Genomic DNA, 20,242 nt, shown 5'->3' with positions numbered 1-20,242 from the left:
TTAGGAAGAAGCAGCACAAGCACAAAAGGCAAAAGAAGAAGAAGCTACAAATGCAGAATTTGAGAGATGGAAAGATGCCTTCTCAGTTGATACAGAAGGCACAGCAGAGGAGGAAATGCAACATGGTGGTCAAGGGCTTCTCTTTGATTTTGTTGAATATATCAAGGTGACTTCTTAGTTTCTTTTGCATTTTGTAATTTAAAACGATTTAATTGTGTCCATCCATTCATTGACTATGCTCTCAAGACATGTACGTTCCTGCGGTAAAGTCATTTATAAACTTCTTGATGTCCAGTAGTTGACAGTAACAAAGTTGTTATCATATTTTTATGCTACTTTCATACCAAATTTTCATGCCTTGTACTTTGAGATTATATTGGCAGATTTCAAGGGTGTTCAACAGTGCAGGCAAGTGTATTCCTCTTATTGTTTATATACACTGAAATACTTCTAAACATGAACTATAAAATTTCAATGTGTAAATTAGTTTCAATTGAAAAGTTATTACTGTGGTTCTCAATTCATTTTCTGAAACATGTCATACTTTAATAATAGATCTGAAACTAAATGGTAATTACAATAATTTGCTATCCCTCCGAGATTTGAGGCAATTCAGTCCCCTTTAAAACATTTTTGCTCAAATATTGTCAAATGATAGGATGGAACAAGAAACAAACAAATGATCCGTGTGTGTATAAGTTTACAATGTTTAATGTCTTCACGTTTTAAAGAATCACAATGTGAATATAATTGTTGGATCAAAGTAGTGAATTCGTAGCTCTTGTTGTAGTTTCGTCCAGTATAAGGTTCATGATTCTTCTGATTTTGTCTATGAGAAAGGAAGAGTATCTTTTTTATTTTGCAGCTTTGTAGTTAACAAGGATTGCTCTGTCCACCTGAGAAATTGTATTTTATTACCAAATCGTTAAACTTATCAGCCCATTTAGCTATTAGCCTATTACTATCACATAAATGTGATAATACTGTCAAACACATGCTCAAATAAATAGAAGTCACTATAGAGTAGAAAACAAATACAGTGTTCATAACATAAAGTGAGTTGCAATGCAAACAAAGCTTGCAATAGCTTTTGGCAAGGAGACAGTAATGTACAAAAGAGAAGAATTTTAGAAGATAGTAATAAGAGGATTAGACAAAGATATATATCAATGGGTAAGACCAAGTACAACATCAATATGGGACTGGTCCATGCAGTGATAATGACCTCTCAAGTAATATAACTTGATATGTATGATACACCAAGTTTTGGGAAAAGGACAGCAAGGCATATTAGGAAGTGTTTCCAATACCTGTTTTTTGGGAGGCTATTTTTAGGGGATGGCAGGGGAAAGCTACTTAAAGAAAAGGAAATTAAAAAATATAGGAAATTTCAAATATTCATATGATAATACTGATAAGGCATTCATTATATTTGTTAGAGGACATTAAAACATAAGTGAAGGGTTGAATTGAGATAGCACATGAAAGTTGATGAACAAATTAACAATATCTAGTTGCTTTATATGTTAATGTGCATATTTATTAATATTATATAAAAGTTACAAAAAAATGCCGAAAGGTGCAATGAACTTTGATTAAGATAAAGGTTAGTGCGCATAAAATAATCTTATTGTGAATGACATCATAACCATGCTAGTCAATATACCATTAGTATTATTATTAATCAAGATACAGCTTATCAATGTATACTATTATCAGAAATCTAAGTCACAAGGTTCGAATTCGAATTCGAGTTCGGCAACTATAAAATTCGAATGAAGTTCGGGAAAGAGTAAAAATTCGGAAAAAAATTCGAATTAAATTCGCCTTATACAATTTTAATTATTTTCTAGATGTATGTAATATATCTTATCAATTATCAAAATAGTAAAAATTGCTAAATAGATCTCACAACTTCATAAGCCTGATGAGGCATTTATTAAGTACAAAACATAAGAAACATGTGAAATCACAATAGCAAAGATATTTTCAATCAAAAGTCAAGACTTCATAGCTTCAAGAAAGCTCGAAGTCATCAAGAGCACTTGGCTCAGATGGTGTAGTATCATCATCAGTATCACTACCCAATTCTTCCTCAAAAAAGTCAGGCTCATCTGCGTCTGGTACTGCTATGTCTTCCAAAGTCTGTTGTTGTGAAGATGACTCATTTGTTGATTTGTTCATAAGCAATTTTAAATTGCTGCGAACATAGACAAGATCTCCCAACTTTCCAGACAACAACTTGTTCCTCTTTTTGGAATGGATGTGGTCAAAGCAACTCCAATTTCTCTCACAAGCTGATGAACTTGCTCCTTGACTCAAAATTCGAATGGCAAATCGCTGAAGTTCAGGAGTTTCTGCCCCATAGCTCATCCACCATCTACAACTAGGTACCTCATCTCGTGTCATATCATATTTGGCTGCTGCTATTCCAAACATCCCTTCCGCTTTTCTGTATTTCCAACATTGTTCTCTAATTAGAGATGCAATTGTTGGATCTGGTTCAAATCTACTAATGGCTTCATAAAACCCTGCCATAATTTCAGCATCACCTTGTCTATCAATGTGAAACAGTTTAGGCTCCAAATAGCAAGCTGCTGCATGTAAAGGAGTGTGCATCATTTTCCATCTTGAATCAACAGTCTCCCATATCTCTATGTACTCTGCTTCCACATTATTTAGTGCTCTCTGAATAGCTTCCTTGCAACGGTCCATGCTTTCATAAAGCATTCCAAGGCAAGGAGTGTCACCATCAACCATGCGGAGCACGTCAACAATTGGACTACATATATTTAAAACCTTTGCCCCACTTTCCCAAAAGCTACTATTTAAAACAATTTGCTCTATCATCTTCCCCTTACCACTTTTTGAGAGAGTTGAATTTTCCCACTCATTGGAACAAATTACAGATCTTAAAGCCGCTTTCTCTTCAACCACTCTTCTCAAAGTGATATAAAATGAAGCAAATCTTGTATCACAAGGCCTCAACAACTCTCTAGATGCATGTTGCCTGTAAAGGCTCAATGTGAGACGATGATTTCGTATGAAATTCGCAACTTCTCTTCCTCTATGAATTACTTCATGTATCCAAGGGAATTTTGCCAAATCTTGAAGCAACAAATCCAAACAATGAGCTGCACATGGACTCCAATAAATTTTTGGGTACTTCTCTACAATCAGCTTGCCAGCTCCCACACAATTTGCTGCACTATCAGTAACCACTTGAACCACATTTGCAACCCCTACTTCAAGAATTGCTTCCTCTAATATCTGAAATATATATTCAGAAGTTTTTTTATGATTCATAGTGTCAATAACCTTCAAGAATACAACACCTTCAGGACAAGACACTAAAACATTAATCAATGGTCTTTGACAGATATCCGACCATCCATCACTCAATATAGTGCACCCTGTTACCTTCCAAGAGGCTTTGACCACATCTAATTTATCAGTCACTCTATCTTTTGACCTCTCTAAGAGAGTTGTTCTCAAAGCCTCAGAAGAAGGAGGTATGTACCCTTTGCCAAACTCTCCAGCCTTTTGAAATACAACACGATAAAGTGGATTTCTAGCTACATTGAAAGGAATTGCACTAGTATAGAATAAATCAGCTAGTAAATCATCAACTACTTGTTTCTCACATGGTTTCCAAAAGCTATTCAGAGTTCCACTCTCTTTTGTTGCCTTTACAACCTGAGGTAGACATGAAGATGATGGTATAGTTGATGTGAATCTAGAGACGTCTTCAATTCTTTGTTTCTTTTGTGCCTTCTTCATCTTTTGAGCAATAGAAGACGAATGCTCTTTCTCTAAAATCGCCCTAAGCTCTTGGGTCACACCTGGACATGCAGTAACACCCCCACCTTTACCTGCTGTAATACCAAGCAAGTGATCCATGACCCTTGTTAAACTTCCAGTAATAACTTTCGGACACAAGTTACACTGAGCTTTATTAGGACCGTTTTGAGTCACATGTTTCCACGCCTCCGAAGTTGATTTGTGGGGAGCCATATTACAATCTATAAAATAAAAAACAAAATAATATGTTATTATTTCAAACTTTAAAACAAAATAATTCAATAAATAATTTAAAAATGTTAATTTAGAATTAAACATGTTAACACTAATAATTATATTATTTAAACTAATAATTATATTATTTAAAAATTGAAATATACATTTACTAAACATAATATAATATATCTATTTATTTATTAAATTATAATAAAAATTATAAACTTACAAAGCAAAATAAAGTAAACATATTAATATATATCTAATCGACTCTAAACTCTAATATTTTAAAAGTTTTCCAAATTATGTTAATTACAAATTAATATATCACTATTTTAAGTCAATTTTAAAAAATAAATCAAACATTGAATTAACTATTACAAAATAGATTACAAAGAATTATAAAAAGATTAAATTTTTTATAAACTATATAAAATGAAATAAATTTTTTATACAAATTGTATTAATAAAAAACTATATAAAATGAAATAAATTTTTTATACAAATTATATTAATAAAAAACTATATGCAAATTTTATATCTAAAAACTATATTAAAAAAATAAAACTAAATATAAACTTAATACCTATTGAAAATAAAAACTTATACATATTATTACAAAGTTATAAATCTACAAATATAACTTGATCATCATCATATTATTACAAATAACAAGTTACAACTATTGAAATCGCGAAAAACAAATTTATCGCAGGATTTTCACCCACGCGGCACGACAAGGGTTCGGCCGTTCACCCAGGCGGGCACGAGCGGGGTTCAGACGTTCACCCAGGCCAGGAGAGGGAAAACGTGATGAAGGCAGGACGCAGGAGAGAAAAAATGCCGCTGGACTTACGTTTCAGAAAACGCAGCCTCAACAAACTCCTTATTTGCATTGGATTTTCTTCTTATTCGCATCGGATTTTATAGACGTTTTTGCTCAACAATACCCTACAAACTCTGCTGGCAATTTCTAAATTTACTTGACGAAGTCCGTTTTTGGCAGTCGAATGAATGGCGGATTTGAACGAATTTTTAAGGCAAGTTTCAAATTCGGCAATATCCGAATATCAAGCTTGATATTCGCCGAATCTTGTGACTTAGTCAGAAATAACATTAAATGGACCATTGATAATTCATATAGGTAATTGATTAATAATAAACAATCCATATTATTAATAATGCTAAGTCATTCTCCTTAGATCCTTAGTTTCCAGGGTAAGTCACTTTGCCCTCTGAACCATGTATTAGTTCAAACAAGTACCAAATTCGGGTCCAATTTGTCTAAAATTCGCCTAGGGTTGAAAAATATTTGGTGTATCAACGACTCCTTGATTTTCTTGCAAGATGTTATATGTAGGCATCCCAGGTTGCATCTGACATAGAGCATGTTGAATTGCACAAAATGGATAGACTAAATCATGAATGTGGAGACAATGAGCTTCTTTAGTGGTAGACATGAATAAAGTAAATCCATCATTGACGGATAGAATACTGTTGCAGGTGTAACTCTTCTTCTTTAATAACACGATACACTTCTTTCCAAGTGCTTGTTGTATGCCTATTGCAATAAATAGGGCTTTCAACAAAGGAGCTCTCTTGTTTGTATTTGTAAAGTTTTTCACCAGATTTCAATTTGATGGCAGACTGTTCCACTGTTTTGTTGCAGGTATGAACACTAATGCCAATGGAATGATTCGCTTCCAGAATCTATAGAAGTTAGTGCAGAGATAACATAGATAAAACAATATTATTGAACTCAGAATATCCTTTGATCCTTTAATGTGCTTGCATTAATTGATTTTGATGCCTTGTTTACTTCGGGCAGATTGGTATATATATCAAGTGGAAAGGGTGTGGGGATGAATGGTCATGTCTCTAAATGGAGACATGAACATTGATCCTCACACCTATTTTGAGGTAAGTAATTTTCACGATTTGTTACGGACTTCAACCAAAGTAATCAATGTATTACCAATCATTAAGATCTGCGGCCCAATATAAACGATAGATTGATAATGATCTAAATATCAAAGTAATCAAAATTAGTTTTGATCATGCCTTAATGATCTCAAAAAATATGTCATCGGTCTCAAACTGTGAATTGTTCACATACGACAAGTACATATGCATACATGTATAACAGTATGTGCATCATACTATTGTACATATGTGCATATGTATATGCTGCTCATAGTAATGTCAGATTGAAGCTATATGCATTAACACTCCCTCTTAGCTAGAGAAGACAAAGTGCATATATATAAGTTCTCCTTATTTGAAAAATAATATCCTCTAGATATATTTAAGAAAATCAAGTCTCATGATATTCTTTCCAGTTATGGTGTGTATATAGATATCAAGTGTAATGATCTAGTCTTAATATGGTCAAAATGAATTAAATCTTGACTTGAGATATTTTGTCAAACAGTTGGAATGTAATCTTGGTATTAAGCTTTGATACCACTGTATTATTCTGGCCCTTAATTTGACTAAAGAAATCAATTTTTGACCCTCGAAATTGAATCAGTTAGTTGGCGTGCAAACTAAATAATGAACCTGCAGATACTACTGTTGCAATTATTGCATCAGATTTAGGTAAATAACTATTCCCGACATATTAACGCATCATTCCCAAATCAATTACAACAGCAGTGATCTCAAAGAAAAGACTAATTTGTATTAAATGTGCAGTCACAGTTCAATTAATAATAGATTATCTTTATTTCAGATATGCAAGAAGACTACAGGTATGGACTCAAGTATTTCTATTAAACAGGAAGTAGTGTACAAACCCTACTTAAGTGCGTAAACACAAAGAATGATAATTGAAACCTAGTTAGTCGTAGATAGCTGGAAGTCTGTGTTGTGGTCCACGACATGCCTCCAATGGCTACAATTCTGGAACTGTCAAATCGCAAATGCTCCAACACTCATCGTGATTTACTGGTATCTGCTTTAGCGGAATGTCTATGACTATAACCCGTGACCTCTTTGTAAGTGCAGATGTAGATGCTGTAATCAATATTCAAGCTGCTAACACTGCCGTCCCTTATGCTCCCTGCAAATTGTGATGTGTACACGTTGACTGTAATACACATTGTTGGAGGAGACCCGACTCAGGAAATTCCTCTCAGCCAACTATATGCTTACATCCCTACAAATAGATCACCTCTAAGACAGATTCCACTTACGTACTATCACAAAGAACACAAAGAATGATAATTGAAACTTGGTTAGTCGTAGATAGCTGGAAGTCTGTGTTGTGGTCCACGACATGCCTCCAATGGCTACAATTCTGGAACTGTCAAATCGCAAATGCTCCAACACTCATCGTGATTTACTGGTATCTGCTTTAGCGGAATGTCTATGACTATAACCCGTGACCTCTTTGTAAGTGCAGATGCAGATGCTGTAATCAATATTCAAGCTGCTAACACTGCCGTCCCTTATGCTCCTTGCAAATTGTGATGTGTACACGTTGACTGTAATACACATTGTTGGAGGAGACCCGACTCAGGAAATTCCTCTCAGCCAACTATATGCTTACATCCCTACAAATAGATCACCTCTAAGACAGATTCCACTTACGTACTATCACAAAGATGCTAAGGAAGATACCTCTGCTATGTCGATGGATTATGGACGTCTAATCTACTTGCCCAACTTTTGAACTTGTCATATACCAATGCTCGGCTTTTGGAATTATCAACTTCAGCTGTTCATGCCTTACTAATTGCTGTCAATCTTCAGAAAACCTTCTTTACTGATTTGTATCTGCTATTGTTAACTCTAGTTTGAAAGCTTAAGGTGAGTTACTGAGTTTGTGTCTATTCTCACTAAATTTCCTCAAGGGGTTTCATCCTTAGGAAGTATCCAGTCACAATAAGCAATCTTTTAGGATTTGTTTAATAACATATATTCGTTGTGTCAATCCCAATGTAGCTCGATGCTTTTATATCCTCGATATGAGGGAAGACACAAACAACTAGGCAATGTGGGATCAAAAGCCAGTTTCGTCTTTTAGTCACTTAGGTAACTTTATAACTTTATAAAATTAAAATATTTAAATAAATCACTTAAGTCACTTGAACTTTAATATCTCTTGAAATATTTGTTTGATTGCCATGCCGTTTGAAATAGGAATCTCTCCTCATAATTCCCCATGTGACCAAATACACTTTCTAAAATAGAAAGGGTCCATCTCTATTACCCCTAACTTACTATACATAGTATGGCAATGGAGTTCAAATGACATCAAATGAATGCCAAATCCATAAATCGCTGAATGTTAGAGACAAATCAATCCTCAGAAGATCCTCTAACCATCCTCATTAGCCTACGAGGATCCAATATTAGGCTAATCCCTGAAATTCTAATGCTAGAAACTAATGGGGACATTACATCAAGTCTCATGATATCCACCATAAAAGATCATGGTATATCCATAGATATTATGCCACATAATATCCACCATGAGTTTGAACATACTGATCTTCAACAGATATTAAATCACATGATATCCATCAACATGCTCTTTTAACTATCATGATTTTTTCATGAATATCAAGTCACATGATATTCACCGTGATAGTAATCTAATAATTATAAAGTCGTCACCTTATACTATTAGAATCGCCATTTCATTATAGAATATTGTCACCTTTTAAATAATGAACATAGGGTAGGCCCATGAGTCATAGAGTCACACATATGACAAAAGAGTTTACACTTCAAACATCTTCATTAAAATAATACAAATTTACAAAGTTGAGACTCAATCTCATAAACTTACATTTCAACCAAGCCAAGTTTCTTTCTGAAATGATCAACCTTCACTTTAGGAAGAGCCTTGGTGAGAATGCCAACTGTATGATCACTTGTATTAATATATTCCAATTGAATAACTCTTCTTTCCACCATGTCTCTTACGTAGTGGTAAGGAATTTCTATATGCTTGGATCTATCATGAAATATCGGATTCACAGATAACTTGATACAACTTTGGTTATCACAGTAAATAGTGGTAGGTTTCATAGGCTTACAAAACAAGTTAGAAAGCAACTTTCGAAGCCATACTGCTTCTCTGGTTCCCATTGCTGCAGCAATATACTCTGCCTCAATAGAACTCTGAGCAACTGATACTTGCTTTTTGCAGATCGAAGAGATCATAGCTGATCCTAAGCTGAAACAACATCTTGATGTGCTTTTCTGGTCTTTTACACTTCTGGCCCAATCAGATCAATATATCCATGTAACTCCAAGCTGGTATTCTCATATTTAAGTTCATAATTAGAGTACCTTGGAGATACCTTAAAATATGCTTCAAAGCAACAAGATGAATCTCACGAGGTTCACACATGAACTGACTTAATCCATTCACAACATAGTAGATATCAGGTCGAGTATTTACAAGACACATCAGAGACCCAATTATCTGTTTGTATAAAGTGGGATCAACTAGTCTGGATTAAACACTTGCTTCCTTAAGCTTGTGTAAGTTGCTTTCCATAGGTGTAGACATACGTCGACAGTCCCACATTCCAAATCTTATTAGAATATCAACATTATACTTCTTTTGATGTAAAAAGATATTCCCAGATTTCTGACGCACTTCCAAACCAAGAAAGTAATGAAGAATTCTTAAGTCCATTTCAAATTTAGAAACCAAATCTTTCTTACACTGATTAATGAGATGTTCTTCTTTATTTACCTTAAAGTAAAGATTTGGATCAGCCACATTCTTGATGAATCCAAGACTTAAAAGGTATTTGTCAATCCTTTCATACCAAGCTTGGGGACTCTGTTTGAGTCCATATAGAGCCTTCTTCAATTTACATACGTAAGAGGCAACATCATGAGTCACAAATCCTTCTGTTTGTTCCAAGTATGCTTCTTCCTCAATTTTTCCATTTAGAAAAGCAGTTTTTACATCCATTTGATGGTTTTTCCAACCTTTGGCTACTGCAATGGCTATTATAGCTCTAACTAAAGTATACTTGGCAGTTGGTGCAAAAGTTTCTTCAAAATGGATTCCTTCCTTTTGAGATAAAACTCTAGCCACAAGACGAGCTTTATGTTTTTCAATGCCACCATCTGCAACATACTTAACTTTGAAGAGCCATTTTGAAGACACAACATATTTTCCCTTAGGTCTAGGAACTATTACCCAAACATCATTTTTTACTATCGATTGATACCCTTTCGCCATTGCATCTTTCCAAGCTTGATGTTTAAGTGCTTCTGAAGTACCTGAAGGTTCAGGGTTTGGACTCTCACACATAAAAGCATTGTATGCCAGTTTTCTTGGTCTTTTGCTCTCTCGGAAAGTCCCTGAAGGTGTTGCAAATCCATCTCCTTCCTGTATAATTTTCCTTGCCCAAAGTGGCCCTTTAGAATGATCAAGACTCTCTTTTTGAGTCTCAGGAAGGATCTCAGTTTTATTTGATGTCTCTTCAGGGTACTCCTTCTGAATCTTAGGAGCAAGAGCCTCTTCTTGGGATAAGTCAATCGTATCTAGTTCATTAGAAGTTTTGGCTCTTCTGAAAGCAATATCTTCTTCAAAAATGACATCTCTGTTGAGTTCTATTTGTTTCTATCCAGGTATGTAGACTTTGTATCCTTTTACTGTTACATTAAAACCAATAAGAATTCCTTTTCTTCCAGTAGGTTCTAGCTTTGTCCTTTTCTCCTTAGTTACATGAACATACATAGGACATCCAAAAATCCTTAAGTGACTTTCTTTCTTAAAAATGCTTCTTTAGGGGTCTTATTGTCCAAATATGAGTGAGAACATCTATTCCGAATATAAACTACTGTATTAGATGCTTCAGCCCAAAATGACATGCTCAAGTTTTGATAAAAAATCATAGCCCTAGCAGCTTCTACAATAGTTCTGTTTTTCCTTTCAGCAACACCATTTTGTTAAGGATTGTAAGGGACTGTGAACTCCCTCTTAATCCCAACAAGTTTGCAGAACTCTTTAAGTATTTCAGAAGTGTACTCTTTCCGATTATCTGTTCTCAGAACTTTAATTTTCTTTCCCGAGGAGTTTTTAGTCATTGTTTTGAATTCTTTAAACTTAGAAAGAATCTCTTCAGATTCTTTGCACTTAATGAGTATATGCATATCTTCGTTGAAAAATCATCAACAAATATCACATGGTATAGGAACCCTCCTATAGATGGTAAAGACACGGGTCCACATAGATCAAAATGCACTAGTTCCAACACATCTTTAGTTTTGCTCAAACCATGAGGGAATGATTTTTTAGTGTTTTTCCCTAAGGCACAACCTTTGCATGATTCATTGTGAATATGACTTAATTTGGGTATTCCGGTAACTAACTTCTCCATAGATGTTAGGGTACGAAAGTTGAGATGACTTAATCTTCTATGCCATATTTCATATGAATCTGAAGTCTCATGCACAAGTGCAAAGTTTGTTTTAGTGCATTGTTCATATAATAGTCCCTGTCATACTCCTATTGTTAGAGCCTTCTTTATGGTTGAATTCTTAGGTCAAGCTAGTACCTTACCTTCCATGAATGCAATTCTATAACCATCATCTTCAAGTGCAGATATGGATATTAAATTATTTTTAATACCTGGTACATAAAGAACTCCGGAAAGCTGAATAGAATTCCTAGATTTCAATTTGATGGTGCAGGTCCCAATTCCTTTTATAGAATGTGCTGAATCATCATCAATTGTAACTTCTTCATCTGTTTCTATTTGCATTCTTTCTAGGTTAGCCTGATATCCAGTGATGTGTGTTGAAGATCTCTGTCAACTATCCAAGTGTTAGATTTGGTTGAAATTTGACTGGACATTGTTGAATAGAAGGCATATTTCTTAGATTCATGTTCTTCCTTTGATTTATCAGATTTGGCAAATGATGCTTGAGGTTTAGATCGATCGGGACAATTAATTGCATAATCTCCATATAGATCACATCTGAAACATTGAATTTTGGACAAGTCTTTCTTCTATTGAGATTGTCCTTTTTGATGAAAGTTTCTTTTCCTTTTGTTGTTTTTCTTCTTTCCCTTCTTATGAGAGTTTGTTTTAAGAACTTGAACGTCTTCATCTAAGGTTTTATGTTTTCCCTTTATCATTAATCTCGATTCTTCTTGAAGACAATCATATCTTAATTGATCTAGTTTTGGGATTTTAGATCTAGCACTTATACCCTGTAGAATGGATTCCTAAGAATTTGGAAGTCCTCCTAATGCTATTAGGGATAATTCTTGGTTGTCAATCTCATAACTAACTACAGATAATTGATTTCTCAAATATGTGATCCTCATGAAGAGGCATTTATAGTTTCTTCTTTATTCATGCTGATATTATTCATTTGTCTTTTAAGAGCAAGTTTTCTACCAGTGTTATCTATTATGAATGTATTTTCAAGAGCTCGAAACATGTGATATGCTATTGCATGTTTTTTCACAATAGGCACTATGTGATCTCGAACAACATCCACGATTATCTTCATGGCCTTCTCATTATTCTCGATCCATAATGTTTTCTCTAGATCATATAAGGTTCTTCCTTATCTTTAACAAAGGATTCCAATTTGTTTTCTTTTAATAACATTATCTTATGAAGTTTCCAGGATTCGAAGTTACCAACACTTGCAAGTTGGTGTTCAAATCTTAACATGTTTGTCATCTTGTAGAGAAAAGATAGACTACAATTTAATGTGAAATTTGATCTCTTAAACTTAATGAGATCTCTCCTTAACCTTGCTCTGATACCATGTAAAGTTTGTTACTGGATTTCAATTTGATGGCAGATTGATCCACTGTTTTGTTGCAGGTATGAACACTAATGCCAATGAAATGATTCACTTTTAGAATTTGTAGAAGTTAGTGTAGAGATAAAACAATATTATCAAACTCAAAATATCCTTCAATCCTTTGATGTGCTTACATTAATTGATTTCAATGCCTTGTTTACTTCGGGCAGATTGGTATATATATCAAGTGGAAAGGGTGCAGGGATGAATGGCGGAGACATGAACATTCATCCTCACACCTATTCGGAGGTAACTAATCTTCACGATTTATTACGGACTTTAACCATAGTAATCAATGTATTATCATTCATTAAGATCTGTGGCCCGATGTAAAGGATAGATCGATAATGATCTAAATATCAAAGGAATCAAAATTAGTTTTGATCATGCCTTAATGATCTCAGAAAATATATGTCATCGGTTTCAAATTGTGAATTGTTCACATACAACAAGTACATATGCATATATGTATAACAATATGTGCATCATACTGTTGTACATATATACATATGGATATGCTGATCACAGTAATGTCAAACCAAAGCTACATGCATTAACAATATTCAACTTGTCTAGTAAGGCATAAGATATGCCAATCAATTGGACAATGCTTTGTAATGATGCTATGATTACAACTACAAGTTTAAAGTTTATGGTGTTTTTTTTGTTTAAATGATTAAATCATATGATTTTATGATATTATGTGACAATCTAATTTTAACCTATCCTTCTAGCCTTCATATACATATATATAATTTTTTAATGTGTTTTTGTACAAACGAACCCAAAACTCTATCCAAAATTTTGCCGTACCAGCAAACCGATTCTTTGAACCCGCATTTTGAATCAATCTCGAATTGGTAACTAAGCTTAGATCCATAAATATTAAACAAGACCATCATTGATATATGAACAATATAATTTATTCTAAATGCATATATAGTTTGTTAAAATTATAAATAATGTTATTCCTCAATTATTTATATAAACAAGTTCATTAATCCATATTATAAACAACCTTATTAATTAGTGTTATAAATCCTATTAAATATATATTAGCTACCCATCATGGATCTAGTCAAATCAAGGACCGAGAGCAGTTAAGTAGTATGAAGTTAATTATTGCAGATATGATATCAAGTTTATAGCCAGCAAGGAGTTAATTAATCAGTAGGATTAAAGTTGAGATAACAAAGGACAAGATTCTTGAAATTGAAATAATATGATCCCTGCGTTTAGCTTAATATATATGTGGTAATCGAAGATCATTCACAGGGACTAGGAAAGAAATTATTAACATCAGATTGCGATGTGGAGAGTGGATGAACTATTGGGGAGTTAAACTGCACAATAAGAGGAAGTCCAGTGATGTGTTAAGGCATCATCCATCGAACACCAAATTAAAACATAACATTTTCTCATTGGAATAGAAAAGTAAATGAGAAAGACAAGTATATTCAAACTGGTAACCTGAGAAGGGATTCATGATAAAGTGTAGAGAACAAAAAGAAAATAATTGGATCGAATAAAATATAAGGGATATGATCATGTTGGAGCATTCAGTCAATTGTGAACAACAATGAATAAGAGGGAAGTCCTCTATACCCTCTAAAGTGGTCAGATAACATATTGTCCAGCAGGGCCGAAAACTGATATTTTTTATTTATTCCCTTTATATATATATATATATATAAAGCATTAGAAAACATTCAAAGAATAATATATAGATGATTATTTTTACTTTATTAATCGATATTTTATAATGAGATCAATATAATGCCTTATTGAAAGAGATTGATCTAAATGCTTATAGTGTCAATATGAGAAATTGATAATCTCCATCTAACCAACATGCTTGAGATTTAGGAATCTCTATAATGTCGGTATATGATATTATATATATATATATATATATATATATATATATATATATATAAATAAAGCATTAGAAAACATTCAAAGAATAATATATAGATGATTATTTTTACTTTATTAATCGATATTTTATAATGAGATCAATATATTGCCTTATTGAAAGAGATTGATCTAAATGCTTATAGTGTCAGTATGAGAAATTGATAATCTCCATCTAACCAACATGCTTGAGATTTAGGAATCTCTATAATGTCGGTATGTGATATTAATGGTCTCCATTTGACTAACATGCCTAAGATTGAGGAATCTCTATAATGTCGGTTTGTGAGATTAATAATCTCCATTTGATCAAATGGATTAAGATTGTCACCATCTTTATAATACCAGTATGTGAGATTGGTATAATCTCCATTTGATCGACATGCTTGAGATTGATATGCTAGAATACTCTAATGATCAACATATGGATATGTGGGTGGCCTTAGATAGAAGATGTTCCATCCAAGAAAAAGCCTTAAGGGGTACACTCCACCGGATTTAGAGATGTCCTTAAGGTTTGGGGTTAGTGATTAGAGGGTGGAACATTATATTTAGAGTTTGTTTTGTTTGATTTTTACAATTATTTCGCATGTATTACTTGTCCCAATCTAACCCTAATAGAGGGTACATTACAAAAGGTGAAAGGTTTCAACTAACACTACAAAAATATGTTGGTGACCCTAATTAACATTTAGTAACATTACAATCTTTTTCAATTTTTCAAGTGCACTCTTAATCGTAGCTTGAACCTACATTTTCCCAATCAATTGAAAAATTCAAAAGATATTTGGCTTTTGATTCTTAAGCTATTCTTCAAAAAGATTTGCAATTATGGTTGAGTTTATTCAATTCAACATAATGGGGCCTCTTGTTAGCATTAGTTATCCAACATTTGTAGCTTATTTATTCTTAGGTAAGTTGTACTATAGTATGTGTCTGGAAACAATTAGTAGGACTTTCAAATTATCATATGTGCTCTTTGCTCAGCTTACATCTTTGTTTATAGCTAATGTATTGCAAGTCATGTTAGAAACATGGTGTCAATTCATGTCTAGGAATTTAATGGTTAGTGTCTGTTACTCTCATTTGAAGATAAGACCTTGATGAGTTTGTGCATTTCCTATCCTGATGTAGGGTAGGGTTTGAGGGGACATTAGAAACCACACAAGCCTTCATGTTGCATACTATTTTTTAATAATTTTTTAAACGACAAAAACAATGCTTATAACTGCACAATAGTAGAGTTTTTTGCATCCTTGATATTTTCCATTTTCAATTAAAGAAATACCTAATGCCTCTAGGAGTTTTAGGAATTCTCTGTGTCTAATCCTTATGGAGTTTGAATACATTAGCATATATTCAAGGATTTTAAATTTTCATTGTATCTGATGTCTTATTGTTCCAATATTTCATTATTCATAAAAGAGCGCTTATGAATGAAGATGTAGTTTCCTTATATAGAGAATAAATGAGAATGAAATAGAAGCTTTCTTAAAGGCTAACAAGAAAGTTTTGATGTTATCTAAAAGCTAAATACTAACTAAGCTGACCATCAAACAAACATTACAATATCCTAATGCCCTCCCTAAATGGTCATCGTCTTACTATCCTACAAAAGACTATGCATGTCTTGTGGTTATAAATTCTTCAGAACATTTTGGTGCTATTGAGGCCATCCATAGATTTGCAAAATGTTAATGACCAAGAGTAGCTGAAATCTATGTAGAAAAACGAAGAGAAGGCTGGCCTCCTTTAGAATACTCTACAACACAAGACAAGAGCACCCTAAAACTTGATCTGACCACCCTAAAAGTCATAACACAACCTCTGCACATGAAAAATGAGTAAAACATAGGAAGCACAAGACTTAAATGTGCCTAAAAAATGGGCAAACCCTCCAAACATTTGCAGATGAGCACAATGCCCTAGAACATATTGCAAAATGTCATGATTTTTGAAGAAAATTTGACAAACTTAAGATTACAAATCATCAATTTTAGGAAAAAATGGTAAAAACCCTAAAATAGGGTATAAAACTCATTAAAGACTTTTGATTGATAAAAGGAACTAAAAAAGAAATAAAGTGAAGAAATAACAACCATTTTCTAAGTCTTTGAATAGAGATGGCAATGGTAGTGTTGACCCTAGTGTGAAGCCTTGAATTTGTGGATTTGGGGTAGATTTATACTATACACAACACATTACTCTAAGTTCCCTGAAATATCCCAAATGGATATTGCCCCGATTTCATTCTCAAGATGACATTCAGATCATAAACATATGAAATCACATTATAAATAAACCAGTAATGTAAACCATAGGAAATATCCCCAATAGATATTTATCCAGCTTCTTCTTGAATATAATATTCAGAACTCAAACATATGAAATTTCGTTACAAACTAGCAGTATAAAAACCTAGTAAATTCTCATAGAACTCTCTAAAACATGTTATTGCATTATGCAACAACAATGCAATAACCAACATTCACAATCCAATCTTAAACACAGTTTTATAGTCAGAGTGGAACACTAAGAGAAGAACCTGTAAGCGCACACGAGACCCTTGAAGTGACGTCTCCACAGACAATGGGTTTGCATCCACTGTCTGTTGGCACGAGGGTCTATGTCCTCACACTGGCTGAAAGTTGAAGCTTTCCGAATAACTCTCGCAAGAGAGAAACTAAAATTTGAATCATAAATCAATCATGCCAAATGAAAGTTTCTTCTCCTTTTATCGTCACAGTTGTGACTCTTCGACTCCCCTCCTGGCTTTTTGTCTTATCTCTCCTTGTCCTTTTTAGCCCACTTTATAATATTAAATTGGCCTTTTATATTTGAGTCCACACTTTCTAAGTCAATTTTAATATTATATATAATATGTCTTTAACTTTGCAAATTCAATGGCGGATTTGAAGATCTTTTGCTGAAAATTACAAGCATGGTAATGGGTTTTGGCCGTGCAATTTCTTGGTTAGAGAAAAGCTTGCAAATTTCGTGAGTTGCATTTACTTGCATACTGCTTGCATTGCATTTAGTGTGTTGTATGTTGCTTGCATGTGTTGTTTACCACGTGAAGTTTAGTGTTTAACTCCGTCAAAGTTTCTATGAAGGATTTTATAGAAAAAATTTCCTTGAAAAAATTATTTGGTGGATTTATTGCTGTCCCTTGAAATATTATTTATGGGTTTTCTAGTTTATGTCCTAAAAAAATTAGTGCTCGGGTTTAATAACCTTTCTTTTAGTGAAACTTGGATATATAATCACCCAAAAACCCCAAAGCACCCAGTGTAGGGACTTCCTTGGAATAAGTACTTGGAGTACTTGAGTACCTCCACCTCCATTCCACAACCCAAGCATTGTTGGGATGCGTCTGAAATGCTACGATGTCTAGAATGTTTTGATTGCTGATCATTTGAATTTCCGTTTGAATTTTGATTTTTGATTTTTACTATTGTATATGTAGTATGTTAATATATTGAATGTTCAATGGTTTTTGGTTCATGTTGTGATTTTGCTATTTTCAAGTTTTTCAATTTAGTATGCTATACTTGAATATCATTTCAAGTTCCATATGTATAGTATACAACACCCCCTGCTGTTGTACCGCCATCCCAAAATTAAGGCTCTTTGTCCCCCAGTCTTGAAAAATCGTCTCAGCATCGCCCAATGTTGGTTTTACACTAGAAATTTTTCCCTCAAAAAATTCTGGGAGGATTTAATAACTTTTTGTTTGTAAAAATATTATTATGGGTTTTTTTGATTTTGTCTTAAAAATTGTTTCTAGGTTCTATAATTCATGAAGTTGCTTCTACAAAACCCATTAACGATTTTCAAGACAAAATTGAAAAAACCCATAATAAACCTTTTATGGACAAAAAGTAATAAAATCTTTTCATAAGTTTTTGAGGGAAATACTTACGAAAACCCAACAACATTTTTGGAGGAGAAAGGATTCTAAAAAACCCTAGCACTATGATTTTAGGACAACTTAGGAAACCCATCTATAATTTTAACTTTAAGGGACAAAATTATAAAGCCACCAAATAATTTTTGTAGGGAAAACATTTATAAAACTCCTAATAGAAACCTTGAGGGGGCAAAACACCAAAATTCACATGATAAAACATCACATACAAGCAACATGCAACTCGCTAAATGCACATGCAACAAGATGCAACTCGCTAAATGCACATGCAAGCAACATGCAACTCACATAATTTGCAAACTTTTGTTCAAATCAGGAAATTGCATGGCCAAAGCCCATGACTAGGCTTGCAATTTTTAGCAAAAAATTCTTCGAATCCACCAATGAATTTGTAAAGTCATTTTTCATTAAAAACAATTAAAAAAACTCAGGAATAAATTCCAAGACATAAAGGGCTACAAATTTCTTATTCAAAAAATTCCCTAAATCTTAAGGAAGCCCACCAACCTGCTTTGATACCGTGACAATATTTCATTATACATAAACTAATAATTACAAATGGATATGTTGTCCCCTTGTATAGAAAATAATTGAGAACAAAATAGAACTTTGTAAACGGCTAACAGGAAAAGCTCTATGTTATCTAAAAACTAAATACAACTAAGATGACCATTAAAGAAATATTACAATATTCTCATACTCATTAGATCAAATGATTCAAGTTTTAACCATGCCAATTGTTTGGGGTGTTTAACAATTTCATTGCTTCATGTTACCTTTGAGTTTGAAGGATTTATAATTAGCGTAACATCTCAATTTCAAAGTGGAACTTGCTTCATGGAAATGGCATATCAAATGCTTTGTGGTCTTTAAGGGAAAATTTAGTGGTTTGTAAACTGATAATCATGTTTTTGGCACAATTAACCATTGTTCTTCCTATGTTTTACTCTTGTTTTCATGTGTAGAGGCCTTTTTAATGTGGACTGATCGAGTTTTGGCAAGTACCACGAAAAAAATCTGCGAGTTCTTGTCAGAATCTTGGCGCTGGAGACTTGCAAGTTAACTGCAAATACTCGCTTGACTTATATTTTTGCTAGTATTAAAAATGTAGCGAGTACTTGTTGGGATTTTAACTTTCTTTGCAGGTGATGGTTGCCAACTTAGAGTAATGTGTGGTATGAAATATAAATCTACCTCAAATCCACAAATTCAAGGCTTCACACTAGGACCAGTACTACCGTTGCCATTTATTAAAAGACCTAGAAAATGGCTGCTATCTCTTCACTTCAATTCTTTTATAGTTTCTTTTGCCACACAAAAGTCTTTAATGAGTTTAATACCCTGTACACAATTTAAAGAGGCACAAGTGTGCATGGTTGTAACATCTCAGTGTGTTATTTGTGCAAGTACATATATTAATTGATAATTGCTTACTGCACAATTTTTTGTTGTGCAATGTATGTAAACAAACTCCCCTGTTTTGACCAAGGTTTAGCATGTTTTCAACAGGGATCCTTTCTAACAGGGGTTGACACGAGAACAAGTAATAAATGTGAAGTATGCCACAATAACAAATAAATGGAA

General features: G+C 33.5%; 1 protein-coding gene across 2 annotated transcripts in view; it reads left to right on the top strand.

Annotated features, from left to right (window-relative positions):
- Nucleotides 1-20,242, top strand: part of LOC149542955 (DDRGK domain protein) — a 104,806-nt gene that overhangs the window by 59,675 nt on the left and 24,889 nt on the right. For both annotated transcript variants that reach the window (XM_089797887.1, XM_089797888.1), the window contains exon 5: nucleotides 5-166. In XM_089797887.1, coding sequence (XP_089654013.1) covers nucleotides 5-166 — 162 coding nt within the window. The remainder of the gene's footprint in view (nucleotides 1-4; nucleotides 167-20,242) is intronic.

This window comes from Cupressus sempervirens, chromosome 8 (assembly GCF_028749045.1).
Source record: "Cupressus sempervirens isolate cs-2001-9-10 chromosome 8, ASM2874904v1, whole genome shotgun sequence".
Classification (NCBI taxonomy): Eukaryota; Viridiplantae; Streptophyta; class Pinopsida; order Cupressales; family Cupressaceae; genus Cupressus; species Cupressus sempervirens.
The sequence above is the reverse complement of the archived record's forward strand: the minus strand, read 5'-3'. Positions and strand labels throughout refer to the sequence as shown.